General features: G+C 36.6%; 1 protein-coding gene across 1 annotated transcript in view; it reads right to left on the reverse strand.

The window, feature by feature from the left end:
- Nucleotides 1-25,593, reverse strand: part of galntl6 (polypeptide N-acetylgalactosaminyltransferase like 6) — a 385,099-nt gene that overhangs the window by 239,683 nt on the left and 119,823 nt on the right. The window contains exon 3 of the mRNA XM_034014430.3: nucleotides 8,619-8,757. Within this exon, the coding sequence (XP_033870321.1) occupies nucleotides 8,619-8,757 (139 nt within the window). The remainder of the gene's footprint in view (nucleotides 1-8,618; nucleotides 8,758-25,593) is intronic.

Raw genomic sequence — 25,593 nt, forward strand, 5'->3', positions numbered from 1 at the left:
ATTAGCTTTTTGTAGTCAATCTATTAGGAGCAAGTGTACCTTAAATCTGAAATGGTTCAATATTTCATTCACCCAAGTGGCAATTTGTATTCAGTAATTAAACAAAACACATTTAGGAACCTGGTAGCTAATTACAGTAAGTCTAAGACAGAACTGGCTGATAAGAGTGCATTTTATAGCTTTTACAAGTAGTTGGTATTTACTCTTGCGAGAAGCTTGACAAGCTGCAGTAATTGACTGCTGTCTGCTGAATGGATTTTATGTGGAAGGCTTGCTTCATTATGAAAGAAAAAAAACAACAACTAATAAACACACTAGAAGATATCACCTGCAGAAAATGCTAATTAAGAAAAAAACACAATTTCACCCCTCAGTTTATGTCTGAGCTATGTTGGGTCCCTAGCCTTGACCTTTCATTCACCTCACAATGAATAGCAAACTTTCGTCATCAGAGCAGTGACATATACATCAGACAACACAGGTGTTTTCAGAGCAGTGACTTACATAGGGATTGTCAGAGATTCAATTTGCACAACCCATTACAGTACTGTACACTGTCCCCTCTCTAATCTAGACTTGTCATTTAAGGCTCGATAACATAGTGCTAACCAGCAATTTCTTCTGGTGATTGGCAGGCCTGTAAAATCCTCTTCGGCTCACAGATATGACTTAATCAATTATTAAAACTAAAGTTAAGAAGAAAAGAACAGTTCAACCTTGATGTTAGCTGTGACTTTTTTTAGTTTCTGGTTCTTAATTAACCAGGTCATCGAATACAGCAGAACATTTTATATTCTGTGCAGTTTATTAACTGAACACAGACATGTTGTGTCATTTCAAAATTGTATTAATTTGAATAATATAAAAGGTAGCTATTTTGGGCATGCAGCTCTTTAACCATGTATTATTAATTCTCCTTAGAAAACAATTCCAATATTCATTAATCAAGGCAAAGAAATTGAGAAACTGTAACAACTGAGTTCACCTTAGGTTGCCAGGACAGCACTGATTCAATTTCTGGAGTCTGCAAGGTTTATAATTTGTTGTAGCGGGGTCTATGACTATTTTTCAACTACCAGCTCTAATTCCTTCAGGGAAATTGAGGAAAAGTCTGCTCTCCAAAATAGAATATATACTTCACTTCTGTGACTCTTCCTGGTGAAACATCAATTGTGAAGTGTTGGCTGTGGAAGCCCCAGGTAACTGAAAAGCTCCTATCTATCTACCGCTCTCTCTCTCATATATATATATATATATATATATATATATATATATATATATATATATATATAGTAAACCGGCCAGCACCACTCACAGTTCTTGTCCCTTTAAAAATTGACCCAGGACACCAGAATTGAGTTTTTCATGCGTGGTTGCGCTATTTTTTTTATTCACAAAAACACAAAAATAAACAAAAACACAAAATAAACACCTAGCTCCTCAATGAGCACTAACTATACAACCTGGAACCTAAACTGATCCGCAGGACGGCTAAGCCGTTTACCTGCTACAAACACCAAACACTCTCTTGAAACTTACTTCTTCACGACTGCTTGGAAGCAGAGCACACCTTCTGCCTCCTTCTCCTCAGCAGCCCCAAGCAAACTAACTGCTTCCTTTAAATACCCTGCACCTGGTTCTAATTTAATAATAAGCACCAGGTGCAGGGGATAATTAAGCAATAAAACAATTCACCAATTCAAATCAAACAATAGAGCAAAACAATCAAACAATAAAGGAAACTAACAAAAATGTGCCTGCGCACATGTCCTACGCAGGGAGGATTTTAACCCCCTCCCTGCTGTTTTACAATATATATATATATATAAAAATAACTCTTAATTTGCTACTGGTTGTTTTATGCATGTATGACCGACCCTGAGTGAGCACGTTTTTATGTTAATTATTACCTTCCATATAGTGGAAAATCACTGCTATACTATTAGAAATAAATAAATACTTTTGATTTAAATACACTATGTGATAATTTCAGATAATTTAAAACAGTACAGGCAGTCCTCGCACTTACGACACAATTGGTTCCTGAAAGTCGCGCTGTAAGCCGAAGCACATTTTCCCATAGGAACAATGTTATAAATTGGGGTTACGTTCCTGACTCTTTGGCCAGATAATATGTTTTTACAAAAATGACCCGTTATATTGTACTCATGCAAACGTTTATTTAACTCTTTACACTCAGCCCATTGATTTCAGGGCGCTGGTGTCTCGGTGGTTACGCGCATATTACTCAGGCACCGTAAAATCCATCTACCTTGTTTAAGTACAGACTCGGGGCTTTCCAATGACGTATTCAGTGTGTGTATGTGGTACTCCTAGCCGGAAATACGATCGCCTGAAGTTAAGCCCCTCATCATGTGACCATCATGTCACACAATTAGATTTTCCATTTTGTTCAGGGAACTGCAAGAAACCATGTGTCTTCCAAGTCGTTTTTCATTGGTCAATGTATTTATTAACGCACGTCAAATCAGATCAAATCAAATTAATTTAGATTCCGAAATTGACGCACTCAGTGTGCAAGGTGCAATAGGGAATGCACATGATCATTTTTTTTCTGTTTAGACGCACGATTATCTGATTCAGTGTGCAATGACCTAAGAATGTTCACCTACAATCTAGCATTTTCTAGACTTTTCTAGAATTAGGTTCTGCGTTATCAAATTAAAATTGTAGACCATACTATCATATCATCAAAGGATATGAATACTTTTGAATGAGCATTTTTGGAGTTTAAAAAAAAATGGTACACATCTATTTCTTGTAACTTTTTTTTTCTTATCCACAAAAGCAAAACCTTTGCTACAAAAGATTTTTCCTAAAATTATAAATTTCAATTGGGGTATGTAAACTTTTGGCTTCCTGTTTTTATATATATATATATATATATATATATATCAATGCACCCCCGAGTCCTAAGTACTCTATGCTACCTGTATTACATTATATTAATGGCTCTGATGGAAGTGAAACATCTATTCTGATATTGTTTTTAATGCAGTTCAGATCCATCATATTGAAGCTGCTCTGATATATGTACACATGTATGTTAAACCTTTTGTCAAAAAAATGGTTCATAATGCACTCAGCTAAAGACATGTTTATAGAAGGCACAGATTAAATATAAAAATATAAAAAAAGTATAAACAGTTACCAAAAGCAATTACCTTTATACTTTTTTTAGGACTTGCACAAAGTTATAAATCTCTTGCAACAAGTCAATAAATGTGAAAGAAATGATTTCCTATTTGTATGGTCTCATTTGAATGTCTTCTCATTACCAATATCTACCCAGAACCTTTCAGTTTCAGTTTTTGGGAAATAGCTAAGAATATTGAACTATTCGTCAGCAAAATGCATGGTGGAGAAAGCAGAAAAAATTGGGCCCAATAAAAACGAATTCATAAAAAGTTTGAATTTTGATCCACAATTGCAAAAATGTACTGCTGGGGTCCAAAAGGACCCCTTGCCCTGATGAGGGATCATGTTAACTCTACTTAAATGCTGGATATTTTGTATTTTTTTTTTAAATTTAACCCTTTTGTGGTCCACTTATTCAGCGCCTGTCAGGCGCGTCAGGTCTAATTTATTTTCACACAATCTGTTTATTTTACATGCGCTGTTTAAAAGTAATTTTATTCACAGTTAAACAGGTTTAAAAGGCACTGCATATCAACAAGACACTCAGTACTGCATCTCCAGCCCCACCCCAGCCCTTGTTTGCTGTATTTATCACATATCTCTTCATAGTCGTGCATACCGATAAATCATCTCCTGATCACTTGTTTTATCACCAGACTCCTCAATAATGCTATCCAAGTCATTATTTTATTACTATAACATCTCAAAAAGCTTGGCAAATGTTCATGATTTTCTTTGAGCGCTGGATGTGGAAGCAGCTATCTTGTTTGTTTCTATCGACCTCTCAGCCATTGAAAGCTTTTCTCTGCTTTTTATTATTATTAATTATTATTATTATTATTATTTTTATTATTATTATTATTATTATTATTATTATTATTATTATTATTATTATTATTAGTTTATTTAGCAGACGCCTTTATCCAAGGCGACTTAAGGAGACTAGGGTGTGTGAACTATGCATCAGCTGCAGAGTCACTTACAACTACGTCTCACCCAAAAGAAGGAGCACAAGGAGGTTAAGTGACTTGCTCAGGGTCACACAATGAGTCAGCGGCTGAGGTGGGATTTGAACCGGGGACCTCCTGGTTACAAGCCCGTTTCTTTAACCACTGGACCACACAGCCTTCTGTCAGTTTTTTCGGAGAAAAAACGACTAGGGACCTGTGTATGACACCTTTTTGACCGGAAAGGAAAAATTGTAATGTCGGACCTGGAATCCTGAATTCCTGATACAGAATGACATCCATATCTCTGTAAAACTTGCATTGTGGGTCAAATTAAAAATGACCTCAAAGTGTCAATCAGCACCATTTTCTCTAAAAAGAAAAGAACACTCATTAATGTTACACAAAACAATTAACGACTCATTAAAAGAATACCCAGCAGCTGTTGAATTAAAATATCTCAGCTGTTTATTTCAAGTTTTGTAACTTCAATGGATGAACTACAATGGTGTTAATGATGCGTTCACTGGCTTTGTGCATTTCCACCTGTGTTTCTACATATAAAATATTTAGTATTACACCACAATTCAAAATGGAATGCTTAAACTTTATATGATCTCCCATTTAAATCAACTCAGTCCTGAAAAAAACGAAACATCTGCTGTAAAGCAGCAGATATTAAAATAATAGCCTTGACAAAAGGCTATTGCTAGTGTGCTCTAGATGTTGTGCTTAAGCACACCTTAGTGGCAGCCTCTTTAGCTGAACCCATCATGCATGTCAGACCACTGTCGGATGACTTTCATTATTTCTGTTCTGACAGCTAATTCATTGAGCAGAGGTACAGATGCCAACGTGTTTCTGTTACTGTGACAGGGTAGACGAGAGTGTCGTTCCCAGACCAGACAGCTGACAGACAACACACACAGACAGGTACTGCGGGTGAAAAGCGCTTTTGTGCGCTGTTTTTATTAAACAAAAATAAATAAAATATTTTAATTAAAAAAAACACTGCTCACAGAGAAGAAATAAAAGGTTTAAACCTAACAAGTCTTGAACACAAACAGGTACTGTGCTGGTGCTTTCCAGCATGAGTATCAGTTGTTTTCTTTCTTTTCTTTTCGTTTTAGATCTTCTCCGCTCGCTCTCGTTCTCTCCTCTGAATACCCACCCGGAACAACAAAAGCTGCAGGCTTTCATACTCGTGACTATATAAAAATAATTACAAACACTCAAACAATAATTCAATAAATGTCACAAGCCACATTCTCACAGGCTGTCAAGCTACTAACACCACCTCTGCCAGACCACATTCAAACCAATAATAATAATAAACAAAATGGTGTGTTTTTAACTAAACACAAAATCCATTTCTTTTTAAAATCATAAACATTGTTTTTCTAACTAAACACAAAAGCCATTTAAATCATAACACATTCACCTGTTCTCAAACAATACATATATTTACAAGACATTTACAAGCAGGGCATTGCCCTGCCCCCTCTCAGTTACCCTAACATGTTATTTTCTTTGAATACACTTTTTTGCCTAGGTTATTGGATTTCTGTGAACAAATGCTTACTATTTTTTTTTTTAATGCCATATTGTTTGAATATATTCATGTTTGATAAAAATGATCTTCCATCATCAAAATGGTTAAATATATACAGTTGCAGACAAAAGTACTGGTACCTGTGCATGAAAAGTGTATTTATTGTAAATAGTTTTGTGTGTAAACTGTGTTCATAAAGAATTAACGGAGAACCTGATGCCCATCTGGAGATCCTACCTGCTGTATTTGGTGATTGCCAGCTGCCGATCCCTAATCAGCAGGTCATCATGATTGAACCACCTCCACGTTTAACTGCAGGTACAAGGTTTTTTTCATTGAAGGCTTTGCCCTTTTTTGTCCAACTACACTATGATCCATTTTTGGGAAAAAATATATTTTTGTTGAAGCATGCTTCAGATTCCTGTTCATATTTATTGTATTAATGTTATAAATTTTCTTTAAAAGTGGTTTGTAGTGAGGTCTCCGTGTAAACATCTCTTCTGAGTTATGTGTCATTTGTACAGTTCTTTCATGCAGTATTATGCCTGATGCTTCTAATCTTTCTTTCAGTTCTTGGCTGTTAATCTTGGGTTTTATTTTGCTGCTTGGGTGATTCTCCTACTGTACCTGCTGTACCTGTAATTATCTTTTGATGTCCAATTCTTTCAAGCATTTCAGTTGAATTTGTTCTGTGGTACTTCTTGATTATTGCTCTGATTGTGGATTTTGGTATTCCATATTTCTTTGATGCTGTTCTGTAGACATTGCTTTTGTTGTAGTTTGCTACAATCATCCATCATCTGCTGTGTTACTAAAATGTTCTTCAATTATTGAAAATAATGACCTCTTTTCTGGCTACTGACTTTATAATGAAGCTCAGTTAGTGTATAATGGTTTTCAATCAATGCATGTTTTTAAATTAGTTCTATTAAATTGACTTTTAATGTACATGTGCCAATACTTTTGTACATGAAGAAATACCAAAAATGGTGTATTTCACTTTACTTAATATCACTTCAAAATGCCTGCATCAGCTGTACTGTATTTTGACACACCTTACATTTGTATACACCACACTCAACAGCTTTGTCGTCACATTGTAGAGTTAGAAATTAACTAAAGAAGGGTTAATATTAAGCTGTGTGTTTGTCATGTGAGGAGGAAGACAAGTGGAGAATAAGTCTAAACTGGTTGTACTTTAGCTGAACTCAAGAACATACGCCCTGCAGTGCTAACACAAGTAATACTGCTGTTGAATGCAATCGACAGTCCATGGAATATCAGGTGGTAAGAATGTGATAATGTATTGTAGTCAATGTATTGCATTGTAGTCAATTAGTCATGTAAGGGCATCTCCCTTGTTAAGATGCTGTCACAAAGACGGCCGGAGTGGGTGGTGTCAGACCAGAGCCAGGAAATAAACAACGGAGACTTGGAGTTTTAGTGAAGCTGAGCACGTGATCGCGCTCAGCATTTAATAAACAGAACAGAAAATAAAAGGTTTTAAACACAAAAACATGGGACACGGCACTACACGCCAAATTAAAAAGACAAACAAAACGGACTACACAGACAAAACACGGTGAGCAGATTTACCTATAATTATTATTATTATTATTATTATTATTATTATTATTATTATTATTATCTTTACCTCCGTCTCCAATCCCGTTCTCCACTCACCGAACACCTAACCCCCAGTGAGTGAAAACATGCTGCTTTTATGCAGTCGTACCGAGACTCGATTGCTAGTCAATCATCCAATCGGAATCTCGGTACAACTGCACGTGAATTAATTAAAGTGCAATTCCCTGTGCTCACATATTATTACTTTTTACTTGCACGTGATGTGATGTGCCATCCCCGTGCCTAATACAAATATACAATTTACACACACGTGAAACACAGACCCGCTTATATCCCGTGTACCAATGCCTATACACCAACATTTACACACAACACGTAACATATAACATACACAGGGGGGCACTTTGCCACAGATGCATATATAAACTGGAGGAGGATACAATTCGTTGGGCTAATTCGGGACTGAGGTTCAGGTATATACTGAGCACCTATACTGTAACCGTTTAAAACTAGTTGACTAGTATATTTCGCCAAGGAGTAAATTTCGCAATAACCTATTTTATTCTGCAAGTTTAAAAAAAGACGCCTTTCATATACTAGGCTACCACTATTGCACAACGGCACTATTTAGATTGGTATTCTTTTTTTTTTTCGAGTGAAGGAGCCTAGCTTTCTTTTTTGTTATGCATGCAAGTTTTCTTTCTACAAAAAAACTGTAGCTGCTTTTTTATGCGCAATGCGACTTCATATTGAAGCACAGGTAAATGTTGACATTTTTTAACTAGATTTATACATGTTAAGTTTGCAAGTACAATATAATATTTGTTTTTGTCATTTATATTTGTGTTTGTGGCATTTTAAAGAATAAATAAAATATTGTAAAAATGCTTAGCACTTCAAAACAATGTATATTTAATAGCACAATCTGAATAATAATATAAACCAGTTTTGCTTTAAATAATAAGTGTTTATGTATGTGGGGTGCATTTGCACCCCTTTCTGCCTTCTGTGCGAGCTCAGTTATTGCCGCTGATGGAGGGTTAAAAAATTGAGTAAATATCATTTGGAAAAACTGAAAACAGAAACCCACACAAAAGCCAGTAGCCCAACCTTAAATGGTGATTTTCTTTAATATTTAAGTTTATGCAGTTTCCTTAAATTTTTCAATATATATATATTTTTAATGTGAATACTGACATTTACCTTACAGCACAATCAATTATCGAGCAGGATGATTAATGCTTAAAAACACAGGCTACTTTAGTATCTCAATTTATATTATTCATAATATTTAATTGGTTTCATAGTACAAAATGCATCCCATTAATTACATGTCATATAGTATGTGAAATGACTTGGCTCAGCTAACTTACTTTGGATGTCTGATATCTGGCAGAGAGCGGTCCAAGGCAATGTTGTTGCTAACATAGATATTAAAGCCATTCTCCCTGTATGCAGAGTCATCACATTCTTCTTCTGTAAGTGGGTAAGGCTTCCCATGTTCCCCCTTACCTAAAAGACACACAAAGTGGGGCATTTGATCAGCCAGAGCTTTTCCTAGTAACAAATTGTAGTTTATCTGAAGAATAATAAAACCATTCAACAATTGGAGCTGCTGAACTGCCTAGAAGAATTAACCTGGCATAGGTGATAGGAGAGGTAGTGTACCCTAGTGGCAACAGATAAGGACAAAGAGTCTACTTCTTCATCTCAGCTCAGCCGCTGAAATATTGCACGAACGTAGAAAAATCCTGGAAAAGGCACGACCCTACTTGAAGCAAGATATTACATCTCACTTTGGCTGTGCAAATCATTTCTAAACAAATAAGCCAATTGCTATTTAATTTTTTAGTTTATATAGTGGGTTACCTACATTTCTCACATTTTAGAAAATAATTATTGATCCTTTTTTAATTATCCTCTCACATGGATGGTTTATATATAGTATATAAAAAAAAACATTCCTATAAAATTAAATACCCAAAAAGATGTAATTTATTGGTAGCACTTGTGAAATGGAATTCTAAACTGCACTGGTGGGATGGCAAACTGCACGTGCTTACCCTTATTGAACATACAGCTACAGTATTACCCAAAATATGAAATGTAACCATTTTCTTTGTCAACTTCTTTTTTAGTAGGTCCAAAAAGTGAAACTCATCCCTATTACTTTTTACTTTTAGTACATTATTGTTCTGTGTAACAAATGGGCAGTGGTGACTTTTGATCTCTTGTCTAGTGATAGAGAGACACAGTAAGAAAGGAGGGTTAGTACCTTGCATGCAAACTGTTCATTAGAAATAGATTGAGAATCAAGACCTAAATCACTGCTTAGTCTTTCAGAATGAAAATAGGTGCCAGTAATGCATTTTATGACACTTTCGGTTTCCGTCAATTTCTGAATTGTACTTAAGACAGAAACAAACCACCTAAAAATGTGTTAATTGTTGATGACATTTTATTGTCTTGTCTGTGCAGTTTTTTAGTACCAATGAATTATAAGTTTTTCAGTACCAATCAATGATAATGAAAAAGCGTCTCCTGACAGTGCTCTGTAGGCTACTCAAACAACCAATTTAAACGTCTTGTTTTTATTATTGAAGAAAAAAATATATACCATTATAATTTTGAACATGGTAATAAAAACAATTATTTGACATGCTGATGTTTATATATTCTTATTCACGTTTATATATATATTATATATATATATATATATTATATATAAGTCACCATCGCTTAGAGTGGGCACTTTGTGTTAACGCAATTCACCAGCAGTAAGCGATGGATGGTATAAACTCCCACACAATAACCTGACATTCAAAATGTTCCCCAATCACCAGTAATCAAAACACGCGCGTATGCGCTTAAAAATCTTTATTAATACACTGTACACTAATAAAAAAGATGTATTAAAACCTATGAATGTAATAAAAAGTAAGTACAAAAAAGTAATGCAAGTGCAGAAATGTACAGTACAGGTAGGCTATATTACTGCAAATTGTTTCCAGCGAAGAACTCTGTAATACACATCTGGACAATCTTTTTTTGCATGGATGGACGGCAAACCTTGTCAGCGTTTTCAAAATAAATCCCAGTTCAGCTCTCCCGATGCTGCTCCATATTGGCAGTATTACAAGCGCAGCACGCATGCTTACGTCATCAGTGTCTGTTTCAGGGACAGCGCCCTCGTCGCCAAGGTGACACAGCTGAGAATTCTCCCTCTGGTGTTGTCATAGTTTCAGATGATAGACATGTGGAACGTTTCTTATTTGACTGAAGTCATTAAACTAAGGTGACTAGATATTTAAGTCTATAAACTGAGAGAGTATGGAAATAGTGTGAATAACTTCCATCGTCTAAGCTGGGGCAATGTTTGATCTAATATCATATTCAAAGTGAATACAGAGACTCATGGTGATATTCAGAATGGAATATTTTACTTTCAAAAACTTTTTTTTATGAATAAATGATCGTATTGTCTTTATAATATCATTTCTACACAAGTACAGTTATTACATTACACAGTAACGTTTCAATAATATAAAATTCTGAGATTCTATTTTATTGCTGATTACTGCTGAAAATCTAGTCCCTTTTCTGCCTAAGAAACGGCATCTTTGCCTTTTGATTTCCACTTTCCATCTTGCTCTATCTATATGCTATCCTCCAGTGCCCAATCGGCAAACTAGGTCCTCCCTGTATGAAAACATTACATATCTCAATATTTATATTTATTAAATGGTTACTTAATAGAATCTTTTTTTTTTTTTTTTTTTTTTTCGAAATATTGAATTTCTTACCATGTAATATGGCATGGTATTTGTTCTGTATATTTTTTCTATTGCAGTTTCTGCTTGGATCATTAGTGTGCCATGATTTTATTTCAGCCACTTTCTACTATTAAACTATTACTATTAAATGTGTTAAATATCCTCTTTTGACTGTGTGCAATAAATGAAGCCCACTAATTAGCTTTTCTGTTTTGTTTAGAAGCCTATTTAAAATGCGCAGAGAAGTTTTCAGATTGTCAGGAGATGCTTTCTCATTATCTTTGATTGATACTGAAAATCTTATCATTGATTGGTACTGAAAAACTGCACAGACAAGGCAGGAAATGTCATCATACAATTAACATGTTTTAACAGGTTCCTTTTTGTTTTAAGTGATACCTGTCGGCTTAAAACATGTTAAAAAGGAAATCTGGAAATAGAACTACTGATATTTGTAGAAACTTAAAGGGATCCCCAGTAATTTGAGCCCTGATGTTTGCCAGTTTTGCTAAAGCTCAAACAAATGTTTTTATCAATGTGTTGTTTTTCTTCTATTAAACTAATGTGGTAAAGTAAAATACGTATAAAATACCTTATATAGCTATCAAACCTATGCAACAGATAGCATTCAAGATAAAATATACTTCTTTTTATAATACATTTAGCACAGAAATAAAAATAAGTGGTCACAAAATTAAAAAGAGATGTATCCTGCCTCTAAGGCAGTTTATTTACTTTTTTTTTTTAAAAAAAAGGTAAAATGAAACTAGGACATGGTTCTTTTTTTGTAATTGTTTTAAACTATTTGTATCATATACAGTAGGCCTACTCAACTATCAATGTAAAGACTTTTTTAAAGACATTAAATTGGCACCAGGAGACCTGAAACTATTATATTTCATTATTGCTAAAAACAACATGTATACTTTAAGAAATAAAAATTGTTTTGAAACAATATTTTTACAATATGAATTTCACAAATATGAAAACAACTAGTTCATGAATTATTTTGTATTATTCACAGAGGGTGGTGAACTGAAAGTGAATACTGACATTTCAATAGTGTTTCCAAATACTGTTGTTGTGATGGGCTATATTGCACAGTGTTCAAACCACCACAAGCTTCAGTGCACTGCGTTGTAAACATCAAGGTAATGTGACATGACAGTGTTGACTTCTGCAATTGCCGCCTATCGCTACACACAAAGCAAAGTCGTTTGCACGCAGATATACAAATATCATGGATGAAGAGAATAATTCCAGCACAATGCAAATGGTACCTGTATGAGACGTTATTGTTTGACTAGTCTAACCTCTTCACGCAGCGAGAGTGATGATTCAGACGAGGATAGCTGCCAGTTCGTTTTAGCAGCAGTCAGTGGATAAACCCGCCCACAATTCTCTGTGATTGGTTACAAATATGAATGTTGACTGTTCAGTAATTCTCCAGATTTGCTGGGTGCTGTACAGCCGCTTTTAATGCTACTGGTCGTTCAACCTTTTAGTCACATCAAGTGCTGTACTGTAATAAGTTAGATATGGTAGTAACACAGCAGCCTGCATGAAAATCTAATACTCTTACCAGCGCGACGATGCTCTGGAAAAAAAACGGAGGAAATGAGCATCCCAAGAAAGAATCTGGGGGCACTGGGACCAGTGTTCCAAAAGTGGGACTGTCCCGTCCAAAACGGGACGTCTGGTCACCTTGCATTAAACGCATTTCAATGGTTTATCGAAACTGGTGCTTTAAGTTAACCAGGTAAGGATGTGTTCATCAACGTAAAATATATAAATATTTTGTTACTGTAAATGATCTATAATGCACTCATTCAAAATTAGCTGTTCTAAGAAAATACATCCTCTGATATAACAGCTACTTGTGTTGTTAGATTGGCATTTCATAAAATGTGTTTTCCATTTTAATTGGTTAACAGTTCTTAATTATTGCAAGACAAGCAGAGTTAATTTGAGTGTCAAGAAAGCCAAAAGCCTCTAAAAAATACATTGACTAACATTAAAAAGAAGATATATTACCAGATATAAATATGTAAATAAACCCAGTAATCAGCCCTCGCTTTCTAAATATATGTGAATTGACAAACCTATGGCAGCTGATGCTTTAAAAAAAATACAATAACAGTTTGCAGACTCCAGGCTCATTTAAAAATAGACACTTAACATAAAGTAAAGGCATCTGAAATAAACAACTCTGAAAGAGTTTTTATATAAATGTACACCTAAGCAGATTGCCAGCCTATGCTGCCATACCAAAATACATCCACTTGAGATTTTAACATAACTACAACTAGGGATGATTACAACAACCTTCCATAATAAACATATTCTGAAAAGAACTAATGAAAGGAATATAGAAAAAAAACATACCCTGAACGGCAAGTGCATTTTTTTCTGAGAAGCAAAATGCCGAACAAACTCATTTGGATTCTTAAGGCTAGTTTTACTCATTTTAACTTGACAACTGCAGTACAGACTAATTACACAACAGACTTAAACTTGTGACGGTTGCTGTATGCTTATCAAATGCAGACGAACACGGAAAATCTAATAAACACTTTCTTTAAAAGGAAAAGCAAACAGTATTTTAAAATAGAACTATAAAACTTGACTACTCACCTAAGTGGTCATAATCTTCAAAGTGAAAGGTGTTGTGCCTTGAAGCTGACCACCCGATAAAGTGCAACATGTAGGACAAAATGGTCGTAATTTCTCTTTGTCCGCCCGCTGAAATTCTTCGAATCAAGCGAGGCGTTTTGGAGAGTTCTTGACAAGTGAAATCAATTCACGCGTAAGAGTAAGAAAGTCACGACACGCTGCAACGTTTTGTGCCACATCCTGTACCACCCAGGTTTACGGTATGTGCTAAACAGTGAACGTACAGGACTCGTGGTTAATCTTATTGAACAAGTGCTTGTAATCCCAGCCGACATCCAGCAACGTTCTCTGCACCATCGTAGCATTGTCCACGACACTTATCAATAAGAAAACCGAATCTAAGCAGTACATCTTTTAGAACAGTATAAAGTGCCTGTGATGTGGTGTCTGATGTGTTGTAAAAGCCAAAAAATATCTCTCCTGTGTCAAGATCATTCTTAACATCACGAAAACATACAGACACCTGCTCTCTATCCGAGATATCAGCAGTTCCATCCATAATTATGGAAAAATAACCTGCTTCATGGATTTCTTCAATCAGTGTGCGCAGAACATCATGAGCCATAATTGAAATCATGTCATTAACAACGTCATGAGAAATCCATTTGTTGCTAGTGCGAGTCAGCCAGGGTTTTAAATCCGGTATGTCGTCTGCACGTAAAGCCAATAGCTGACTCAAATTGGACTCTTCATCGGTTTGCCCTTGTATTGCTCGCCCCTGGCAGCCAAGATATAGTACGGATGACAAAATCTTGATCAGAGCCCTTCTGGCTTCTTTCATTTGTTTAACAGCTACATTAACCCCAGCGTTTACAGCCGATAAGCAACCTACAGCTGCACGATTGAAGTTTGATTTTTCGTGTGAGCCAAACGGTTCTATTGCTTTTTTTTTCCCAGTTTGAAAAACCCTCTTTAACAAAAGCAGTGTAGGACTCTGAATCCATAGTTGCTGGAAATGGAAGATGCATTCCATTTGCTGAGCAGCAGATCTCACCAGAAACTTTAGATTTTGACCACTGGCCTCTAATTGTTTCCCACTATTTTCTGATGGCACTGCTGGTTCAAGACGCCTACAGCAGTGGCAGTAGAATTGTTTCCATTTTTTCCAGCTGTTAAAGATAAAGTAGATGATGGCTGTTTTTGCTCAGCCACCATGATACCGTTTCCAACACATAATGCAGGAGTGCAATCCAGAGTTAGTTTTTTCAGTTTAGTTACAAACTTATCGACTTAGTACTACTGAACATTTCCCTCAAAAACAGAACTCCAAAACGTAATTCACATGCACACCTCCTCGACTCAGAAGCGTAGTACATCACGGTGGCAACACAGTACATGTGAGCTAATGTCTGGAGGTAACCATGGTAACAGCCGAGACAGCGTTTGTAAGCACGTCACCGTTCGTGTAGCGTTGACACATAAACAAATACATCAAACTTCAACCAACTACATCCAACTTCAGCTGTAAACCCGACACTGCGTACAATAACGAGGTGCAAACAGCTGATTGATCGATCTGTCAAGCTTTTACTACAGTAAAGTTTTGCCTTTTGTATTGAAATCTATGTAAATGGCAAGGTAACGAGGTGAAAACAGCTGATTGGTGGATTAGTAAAAGCGACTACAGTAATAAGCAGTGTGTTTGTTATTTAAATCTATTTGAATGGCACATAAGATCCAAACAGCTGAGTTTGCATGAAATATACGGTTTGCTTAACATGGTATAAATGATGCCTTTGTTATTGAAATCAATGGGAATGGAAAAACGGCAAACGCTATTTGTCCAATATAAACGGCTGCCCGAAATAACCCTGTATGGTGTAAGTGGTGGATACTGTACCTCTGTCTGAATGCAGAAATTCAGGAGTGCCATGTCTACAAATAACTAAATGCAAAAAGGCGTCAGCAACTGTAGATGCTTTTCATGTCCTTCATTGTCACTAGTTCAATGTACTTAGTAGAATTGTCCACAAATACAAGAACGTAACGACTTTCAGTATCTCTATATTTAGTCTCTATATCAGTGCTGACCCTCTGAAAAGGTTCAGTAGCTAATGGCATAGGAAATACATTGGCTTTTGCAGGTTTCGCTGGTGACTTTCTTTGAGTGCAGGTCTCACATGATTTTACAAACTGAATAATGTCCTGTGGCCAGTAAAAAGTAAGCCTTGTCTTTTCAAGAGTCCTGTGGATGCCCATGTGTCCACCAGACAAGTTCGAATCACGTGTTGAGTGTAGGACCTCATAAACAAGGTCCCTTGAACATGTGTTCTGTCACTGCGATGGCCCTTACCTTGTTTAGTGTAGCTGTGAAACAGCACACCCTCATTGAGAAAATACAAGTGTAAGGATATCCTGCCAGGAGGCAGATGCTGCGTTAAGATGAGAATGTACATAAAACCCAGGACTATGGATGTGCAAAAATTGTGAATATCTTTCCTGTGAGTCAAGATTTTTACAGTTGACAAAAAGGGAATATTTAATTAAAACGCAACAAGATAATTTTAAAATGTGCATTGTTTAGTTTCACTACCTAAATTTTCCATTTAATTGTATAGCCATATATCTAAATACATGTCTGTATTAACCCATTCACCACAACAAATATAATTTGATCAACCTATAACCTGCCATGATAAGCCACAACTGATTTTATAAAGCATTTTATAGCACTGGGCAATTACCCTGGATCAAACGCCTAACCCTGGTAATCCTGGGATTATCCCTACAATTAAGTGGTTGATGCAGGGATATCATTTGTTGACTGCTATTATTACCAAATCAGATTTATCAGATGGTAAATGCATAAAACTTTATATGTTTTAAGAAGGCATACATCTAATAGACAATGATCTTTCTATCAATCACTGGATATACAATTTTAGACAATAAATATAAAAAATAACAGGTATGACGGGGTAAACCCTGCCCCTATGCATATTCTGTGTTATTTTTGTATTGTTATTATTTAAATGTATTATGTGTTAAAAACGATGCATTATAATATATTGTGTTTTTTGTTTGGCAGGGAAGGAGTTAAAAACCTTTCCTGCCAGAAATACTGGTGTAGAATGTGGCTGTCTTCACAATGGCCAGTTTTAGGACAGCCACATCAATATAAACAGCAGCTGTGTGCTGGAAAGGGGTTGGTTCGTTTTTGGTCTTTTGTGTACTGTGAAGTTACGTGTCGTGTTGGAAGGAGATTGCTGAGAGGAGAACTGTCTTGAGTTAGGTGTTTTGTTTGTTTGTCTGTGTATCTGTTGTGTGTATCCAGACCGCTGTTGCCATCCCGGGAACTGACGCTTTTAAGCCAGTATTGCACTCGGAATCACCAGCGCTACAAGCATCTGCACAGCAGCCCAGAACGTCCCTTCTGCACTCTACCCTGTCTGTGCACTACAGATAGCTAGCTGCATCCCAGAAACTGTCGCTATCAAGCCAGTGCACAAACCCAGAAGCAGCACTATCAGCTGCACCTGCACCTGAGCACTGCACTCCATTTCACAAGCTACACTTCACCCCTGGACTTCACTGTTTTGAGGTTTGTTTATTTTGGCCACCGTGCCTTTTTGTTTTGTGTTAAGTGTTTTCTGTTTTGTGTGCAAACCTTTTATTTATTATTAAATATGTGCATCAGTGCTTCAACCCGCAGTACTGTGTCTCTCTGTGTCTCTCGCCATCCTGGTCACACAGGTATAAACCCTAGAAACAAACACAACTCTTCTCCTGGAAGGTTAAGATTATGTTGAACAATCAGCAGACATTCAATGTACAGTGTTTGGGAGTAACAGATAACATGTTAATAACAATCGTAAACACATTCCTGAGGATCAGGAACCGTAATCTGTTATAATTATTCTTGTAAAAACCTGTAATTACATTACAGTTACTGTCATTTATTTTAGTGACTACTGTTTGAGAACATAAGAACATAATAAAAGTTTGAGAATGAGAAAAGGCCATTGAACCCATCAAGGCTCGTACCTAAACTTACTTTCACTCAGCTTCCATTTAAGCCCTCTCGTTCTACTCTCTGTACTAAATGTGTGTCTTGGATTAACTTTATCTGTACCACTTATGATTTTAAAGACTTCAACCAAGTCCACACTTTCCCTTCTTTTTTTCTAGGCTGAAGAAATGTAATTATTCTAAACTGGCCTCATAGCTCATGTCATTAAGTCCTGGGATCAGCCTAGTCGCGCTTCCCTGTACCTTCTCCAATACAATGATGTATTTTTTTGTAGTGAGGTGACCTAAACTGCACACAGTATTCTAAGTGGTGGTCCAACTAGGACATTGTATAATCTTAGCATAACCTCTCTAGACTTGTATTCCACACTTTTTGCAATATAGTCTAACATTCTATTTGCCTTTTTAATTGCCTCACCACATTGGTAAGATACTTTAAATGACGACTCCACTATAACCCCGAGATCCCTTTCAAAGCCCTTGTCCCCTATTTCTATTCTGTTTATTTTATAGTTATAACATGGATTTTTAGGCCCAATATGCAATACTTTATATTTCTTAACATTAAAATTAATTTGCCACAAGTTTGCCCAGTCACAGAGAAGATCCAAATCCTTTTGAATTAGCTGGGCTGCAGGTTCAGAGTCCACTACTCCCTCAAGTTTGGTATGACCCTAAAACCCTTCCCTTGTACAAGGTGTGAGCTCCTTTTTTGAGTGAAAGGTATATGCAGCCAAGATGTCTGACTCTTTGATAGAAACAGTTTAATGTATTTGAAGTCTTCCCACTAATGATGGGAATGGGAATGTAGAGATGGGAGCCCAGCTAACAAGATTTAAGTTTTTGCAGGTATCAGGCTTTTAAAGAGTGTCACCCACACCTGGGAGCAGAAACTGACTCACTGAGCGCAGAAACTGACCCAAGACTGTCACAGCTACTGGAAGCAGGCTGATCTTTGGGATACAAATTGAACATTTGTGAAACTGCAACAAATATTGTAATGACTGTAATGCGTTTTTAGGGGAGTTGTGTCCAGTCACAGTTCTTATCAAATAAAAGTAGCGACTTTCTTTGGGAGAAAACTGATTTCATGCGGTGAATTTGGAGAAGTGCTTACAATGGAGTTTCATATTAAATCAAAACAATAGTCTTGGCAAGTAAACAGGGTGTCTGAATCCTGCTTGTGAGGGCAACTTTTAGAAACAGAGAGAAGTCAGGCTTGGTCCAACCATGGTACAAGTTATTAAAAGGCTATTACACTTAACGTTTATTATTGCTTAAATTTAAATGAAACTAATTGAACTGACCACTGAATGCTTATTCAAAGACAGTCTTTGTCAAATACTTTGTTAACACACATTTGTATATGAAGTTGAACTGACCCATTGACAACACACTGAAAAGGTAACATAATATGTGGCTCAGAGGGACATATATTTTTACCCACCTTAATATAATCAAATAGAGCTGGTGTTACATATTAAAACATCTCTCATAGATTCATATATACTTGTATTATATTATAGCAAGGATTCTGTGAACTTTGGTCCACCTGACTTTTTAGAAAAAGGAGGAGTTGGAAAAAGAGAGCGATGAAATAATGTTTTTTTTTTGGCAAGAAGTTACATCTAATGAGTTTTGAAAAAGGAGTTGATCAGATCCTTCTAGAATGTATAATTAACTTAAAGATAAGAAATGTCAAGGCCGAGCGATGATTTACTTGGTACTCCTGATGTATTCAATGGAGGGAAAATCCTATAAAAACCTAGGTAAAACCCCAGTCAAGTATCGCGCGACTTGCTAACTACAAGTTGTGTGGTCCATGCTCTGAGGATCTCTGAAAAACTGATTGCTGTTATTCACAAGTCTCTGCCTTTTGAAGACAGTTCTTATTTTTCAATATATCCTACACTACACTTCCATATACCGGAAGGTAAGCATATATTAGAATTTAATATCTCTTTTATATTGATGCATTGCTATAAGGTATATAAATTATTATTATTTATTTATTTATTTTTTTTTTTAAATTTAGTCGTCGCCAATTTTTTTTACCTCCCCAATTTAGTATGCCCAATTATTATCTGTATCCTCAGCTCACCGCTTGCAACCCCACCACTGACTCGGAAACGGCAACTGGAGAACGCCACTCGGGAGCCCCCCTATTATTTATTTCTTAGCAGACGGCCTTATCCAAGGCGACTTACAATTGTTACAAGATATCACATTATACATTATTTCACATTATACGGAAATCACATTACTTTTTACATATAATTACCCATTTATACAGTTGGGTTTTTATTGGTAAAGTACCTTGCTCAAGGGTACAGCAGCGGTGTCCCCCAGCTGGGATTGAACCCACGACCCTCCAGTCAAGAGTCCAGAGCCCCAACCACTACTCCACACTGTTTTAGTATTGATAGATAGATAGATAGATAGATAGATAGATAGAGATAGATAGAGATAGATAGATACACACACACACACACAAACACGTGCTCAAATTTGTTGGTACCCTTACAGCTCATTGAAATAATGCTTCATTCCTCCTGAAAAGTGATGACATTAAAAGCTATTTTATCATGTATACTTGCATGCCTTTGGTATGTCATAGAATAAAGCAAAGAAGCTGTGAAAAGAGATGAATTATTGCTTATTCTACAAAGATATTCTAAAATGGCCTAGACACATTTGTTGGTACCCCTTAGAAAAGATAATAAATAATTGGATTATAGTGATATTTCAAACTAATTAGTTTCTTTAATTAGTATCACACATGTCTCCAATCTTGTAATCAGTCATTCAGCCTATTTAAATGGAGAAAAGTAGTCACTGTGCTGTTTGGTATCATTGTGTGCACCACACTGAACATGGACCAGAGAAAGCAAAGGAGAGAGTTGTCTGAGGAGATCAGAAAGAAAATAATAGACAAGCATGGTACAGGTAAAGGATACAAGACCATCTCCAAGCAGCTTGATGTTCCTGTGACAACAGTTGCAAATATTATTAAGAAGTTTAAGGTCCATGGAACTGTAGCCAACCTCCCTGGGCGCGGCCGCAAGAGGAAAAATCGACCCCAGAGTGAACAGAAGGATAGTGCGAATGGTAGAAAAAGAACCAAGGATAACTGCCAAAGAGATACAAGCTGAACTCCAAGGTGAAGGTACGTCAGTTTCTGATCGCACCATCCGTCGCTTTTTGAGCGAAAGTGGGCTTCATGGAAGAAGACCCAGGAAGACTCCACTTTTGAAAGAAAAACATAAAAAAGCCAGACTGGAATTTGCTAAAATGCATATTGACAAACCACAATCCTTCTGGGAGAATGTCCTTTGGACAGATGAGTCAAAACTGGAGCTTTTTGGCAAGTCACATCAGCTCTATGTTCAGACGAAAAAATGAAGCTTTCAAAGAAAAGAACACCATACCTACAGTGAAACATGGAGGAGGCTCGGTTATGTTTTGGGGCTGCTTTGCTGCGCCTGGCACAGGGTGCCTTGAATCTGTGCAGGGCACAATGAAATCTCAAGACTATCAAGGCATTCTGGAGCGAAACGTACTGCCCAGTGTCAGAAAGCTCTGTCTCAGTCGCAGGTCATGGGTCCTCCAACAGGATAATGACCCAAAACACACAGCTAAAAGCACCCAAGAATGGATAAGAACAAAACATTGGACTATTCTGAAGTGGCCTTCTATGAGTCCTGATCTGAATCCTATCGAACATCTATGGAAAGAGCTGAAACTTGCAGTCTGGAGAAGGCACCCATCAAACCTGAGACAGCTGGACCAGTTTGCTCAGGAAGAGTGTGCCAAACTACCTGTTAACAGGTGCAGAAGTCTCACTGAGAGCTACAGAAAACGTTTGATTGCAGTGATTGCCACTAAAGGTTGTGCAACAAAATATTAGGTTAGCGGTCCCACCATTTTTGTCCATGCCATTTTCATTTGTTTTCTTATATACAATATTATGTTGAATAAAAAATCAAAAGCAAAGTCTGATTTCTATTAAATATGGAATAAACAATGGTGGATGCCAATTACTTTGGTCAGTTTTAAGTTATTTCAGAGAAAATTGTGCATTCTTCGTTTTTTGTGGAGGGGTACCAACAAATTTGAGCACATCTGTATAGATTAGAATGTTCTAGAATTTATTGGGCGTTTTTAGCTTTTTGCATTTTATAGCCTAAGAGCTAAATATATAATAACCATATTTGTATTACTGTATTGATGTATGTGGCGGAGTGTCCCGCCCCTATTTATTATTATTTGGATTTTTGTCTTTTGTTATTGTTTTTTTATATTTATAATTTAAAAACCCCGTGAGGATACATGACTGATCAGCTACTGATTATTTAACTAGCTGACAGTCATGCATCCTTACCAAACGCGTGCAGACTGTGGCCGAGGGGTAATAAGATAACAGCTAGTTAACCCCTCGGCCAGAGTATAAGAACCTGCAGCTGTCCGTACTGCAGGGTTGGGTGCAGAGGAGGTACGGGGAGATAGAGAGGAGACAGAAATAACAATTGCTAAATTAAATCTATAAAGCACTGGATCGCCCAGACTGCTTTTTACTTGGGATTTATGGTGGTCTGCACAACCAACCAATCCAAGCATTTAATAAACCGAAAAGAGCACTACTACTGCTCTGATTCGTTAAAACTTCAAATTAAATGAGTCTGTGTGATTTTCTTGATTATTAAAAAGTCATCTGGATACGTTGCAAGCCCAGTGCACGAACAATCCACTTACAGGAGTCTGAAACATCTTTATGTCCTCCTGAACGTCTCCCCTGAGTTTAAGAGTGTGCTCAGAGCATATACATAAATAAAGAGTATGTTGCGAAAAGTCTTGACAGTATCATCTGCATATTTGACAATCTTGAAATGTGTATCTTGATACTAGTCGTTTATATAAATGAGGAACAGTAAGGGTCCAAATACAGACCCTCGTGGTACCCCACTAAGTACATTCCCCAATCTGATTTTACATGTTTTACAATTAATCTCTGCTTTCTGTTTCGTAACTGGTTCTGTATCCAATTACATTATCATGATTTATTTCTTAGCAGACGCCCTTATTCAGGGCGATTTACAGTCGTAAACATATAGGTCTTTCATGTGTGACTCTGTCAAAGGCTTTTTGAAAATCAAGAGAAATTATATGATAAGGGTTGCCATCATCTACATTAGCTGTAACATCCTCAAAAAAGTCATGTAGGTTAGTTAAGCATGACCTCCCATGCTGACTATCCCCTATAATATTGTTGATGTATAAATAGTCTTCATGCTTACCTCTTAATATTCCATAATTTTGCATGTTACGGAAGTTAAACTAATAGGTCTAAATTACCTGGGTCTGTCTTACCCACCTTTTTAAATAATGGCACAACATTTACAAGCTTGTACTTTTCAGGGACCTCAATTGTTTCTACAGAACTATTAATGATAGTAGCCAGTGGTCTACTTGTTTCTACCTTTGTTTCCTTAAGCACCCTTGGATAAATCATATCTGCGATTAGTGATTTGTTATTTTTTTACCTCCTGTAGCTTATTTAATACCTCTTCCTCGCTGATGCTGCAATCTTCAAGACTTGTGTGTTTGCAAACAGGCGGCACCCGTCTGGTGAAAACATTTGTTTAATACATTAGGTATTTTGCAATCCTCATAAACCTTGTTAGCATATTCATCCCTTAATACCTTAAACTTCAGTTATTTTACTTTTATAATATTGGAAGAATTTTTGAGGATTATGTTTAGCTTCACTGCCAATATTTATTTCTCTTTTGGCCTTCCTAACATCCATTTTTACCTGTTTAAGCATACTCCTATATTCTTCCCAATTGTCTTGTTCTTCCATCTTTCCTGTAAGTCATACACAGCCATCTTTTCTAAGTTTATTTTTTATTGATCTGTTTAACCATCATAGTGACTGCTCGTTAAACCTGGTCTGTTTCATTTTAGGTCTATACTTGTCCTGTATGTCTTTTATTATAACTTTAAATCTGTTCCATTGAACTTCAACTATCATATCCCCCAAATTCCCTGCCCAGTCTATTTCTCCCAGCTCGTCTCATCCATTCAAAGTTAGCCTTTCTGAAATTATACTTTAGTTTGTGCAGCTTTGCCTGGAATCCCAGCTAATTTAGAATTTAACCATGTTATGATCACGACCCCTGTGGTTCTACTACTTCTATGTTACATAGCATGTCCTGGTTGTTTGTGAACACCAGATCTAAAATTGCTCTGTCCCTTGTCGGTTTTTGACACACTGGGTCAGGAAGCAGTCATTTACTGCATCAATCAGTTCAGTTTCTATGTTGCCACATCCCACTGGATTCTCCTAGTTTATTTTGGGAAAATTGAAATCACCCATAACTACAGTATTCTTGCCTCTACATGCATTTCTGCTTGTTCATATAATAATTGTCTATCATTTCTATTGTGACCTGTGGGTCTGTAACATACCCCAAAAGAAACAACTTTAGTGCTTTTACCTAACAGTGCTATCCAAATAGACTCGCTTTGGTCTGTTGACTGAAATACATTTTTTTTTTTTTTTTTAATTCTAGCTCTTCCCTAACATATAGAGCTACACCCCGTCCCCTGCTATCTACAGTAGTCTATCTTTTCGGAATAGTTTATACCCCTGTATTTGTGATTCTTTTCCATCTTCAGGACTAAGCCAAGTTTCTGTGATTCCAACAATGTCAGAATTCTCAGTTGACATGTGTGTTTCTGGTTCTAACAATTTATTTCCCTGCCTAGTTTAAAGCTTGCTTTTTCCCCAAAAAGGTGCTCCTATTATCTACAAACCCCAAACCCTCCCTTCTGCATTAACCATATATTTAAACCAATTATACTGCTACCTATCCTTCCCTGCTCTCAGAACTGGAAGCACCCCAGAGAAGATTACTTGGCTCCATTTCTCTTTAAGTTTGCAATTACTTGTTAATTTTAAAAAATGCAGAAAAAAAAACATGTGTTGGTCCATACAAAATGGAACATTGTACACCAGTGGTTTCATTATTACCTACCTGGCTCTGCATAAGGGAAAGAATAATAACCTGTGCTCTGGTCTGTTGGTGGCATTTAGACTGACTATAATGGAGATGGTGGTTTGTGTTGCAAAAAGGGTGCACTTTCCGGAGTTCAAAACACAGTTTGTCTTAAGGAAGACAAGGGCAAGAACATCACAGGACAGCATCTCTGCAAGTAGTTTCTGGGGATAATCCAAAAAGCAATCTACATAATCCACTATGGCACTTGCTTGGATTAATATTCTTGATTACACAGCATATTGTCTAATAAGTAATGTAATCTCTATTCTGTAATGGATTACTATTTAAAAAATACCCCACCCGAAACCTCCTCTTGTGACTGCACCCATCTTTGCCCTGTAATTTATTATGTGTTCAGACAAATACACACTTTTTAGAAGTGAATGGACGTGTGTATGTGTGGAAATCTGTCAGTGAAGTCTGAAAGGATGAAGGTGGTTTGTTAAGGTTTTGCGTGCCATATGCTGGCATCCCTCTTATTACTCTGAATAAAGTTAAACCTGAACATACTGGATGATCTGGTGCGACCTATGATGTAGCCCGATGGGACGTTCCACGATGACAATGCACCCATACACTGTTTAGAATCAGAGTTATTTATAGAATTATTAAGTTTAACCACTCAAATCACCAAGCAGTCACAGGATCTCAACACCATTGAGGGTTTATAAAAAAATCAGAGAGAAAAATCCACTGCAAAAGAATTTGACCAAATGACTACTTTTCACTTCAAATAACCTTGGGGTCATCTTTGATCATGAACTGAGCCTGACTAAGAAAACTGAACTTATTGTATAACCCCTGTCGTTGCATCCGTGCACTGACTGGCAGTTATTTTTGTGATTAATGTCAAGATCTTTTTTCTTACTTCT

This window comes from Acipenser ruthenus, chromosome 2 (genome assembly GCF_902713425.1).
Source record: "Acipenser ruthenus chromosome 2, fAciRut3.2 maternal haplotype, whole genome shotgun sequence".
NCBI lineage: Eukaryota > Metazoa > Chordata > Actinopteri > Acipenseriformes > Acipenseridae > Acipenser > Acipenser ruthenus.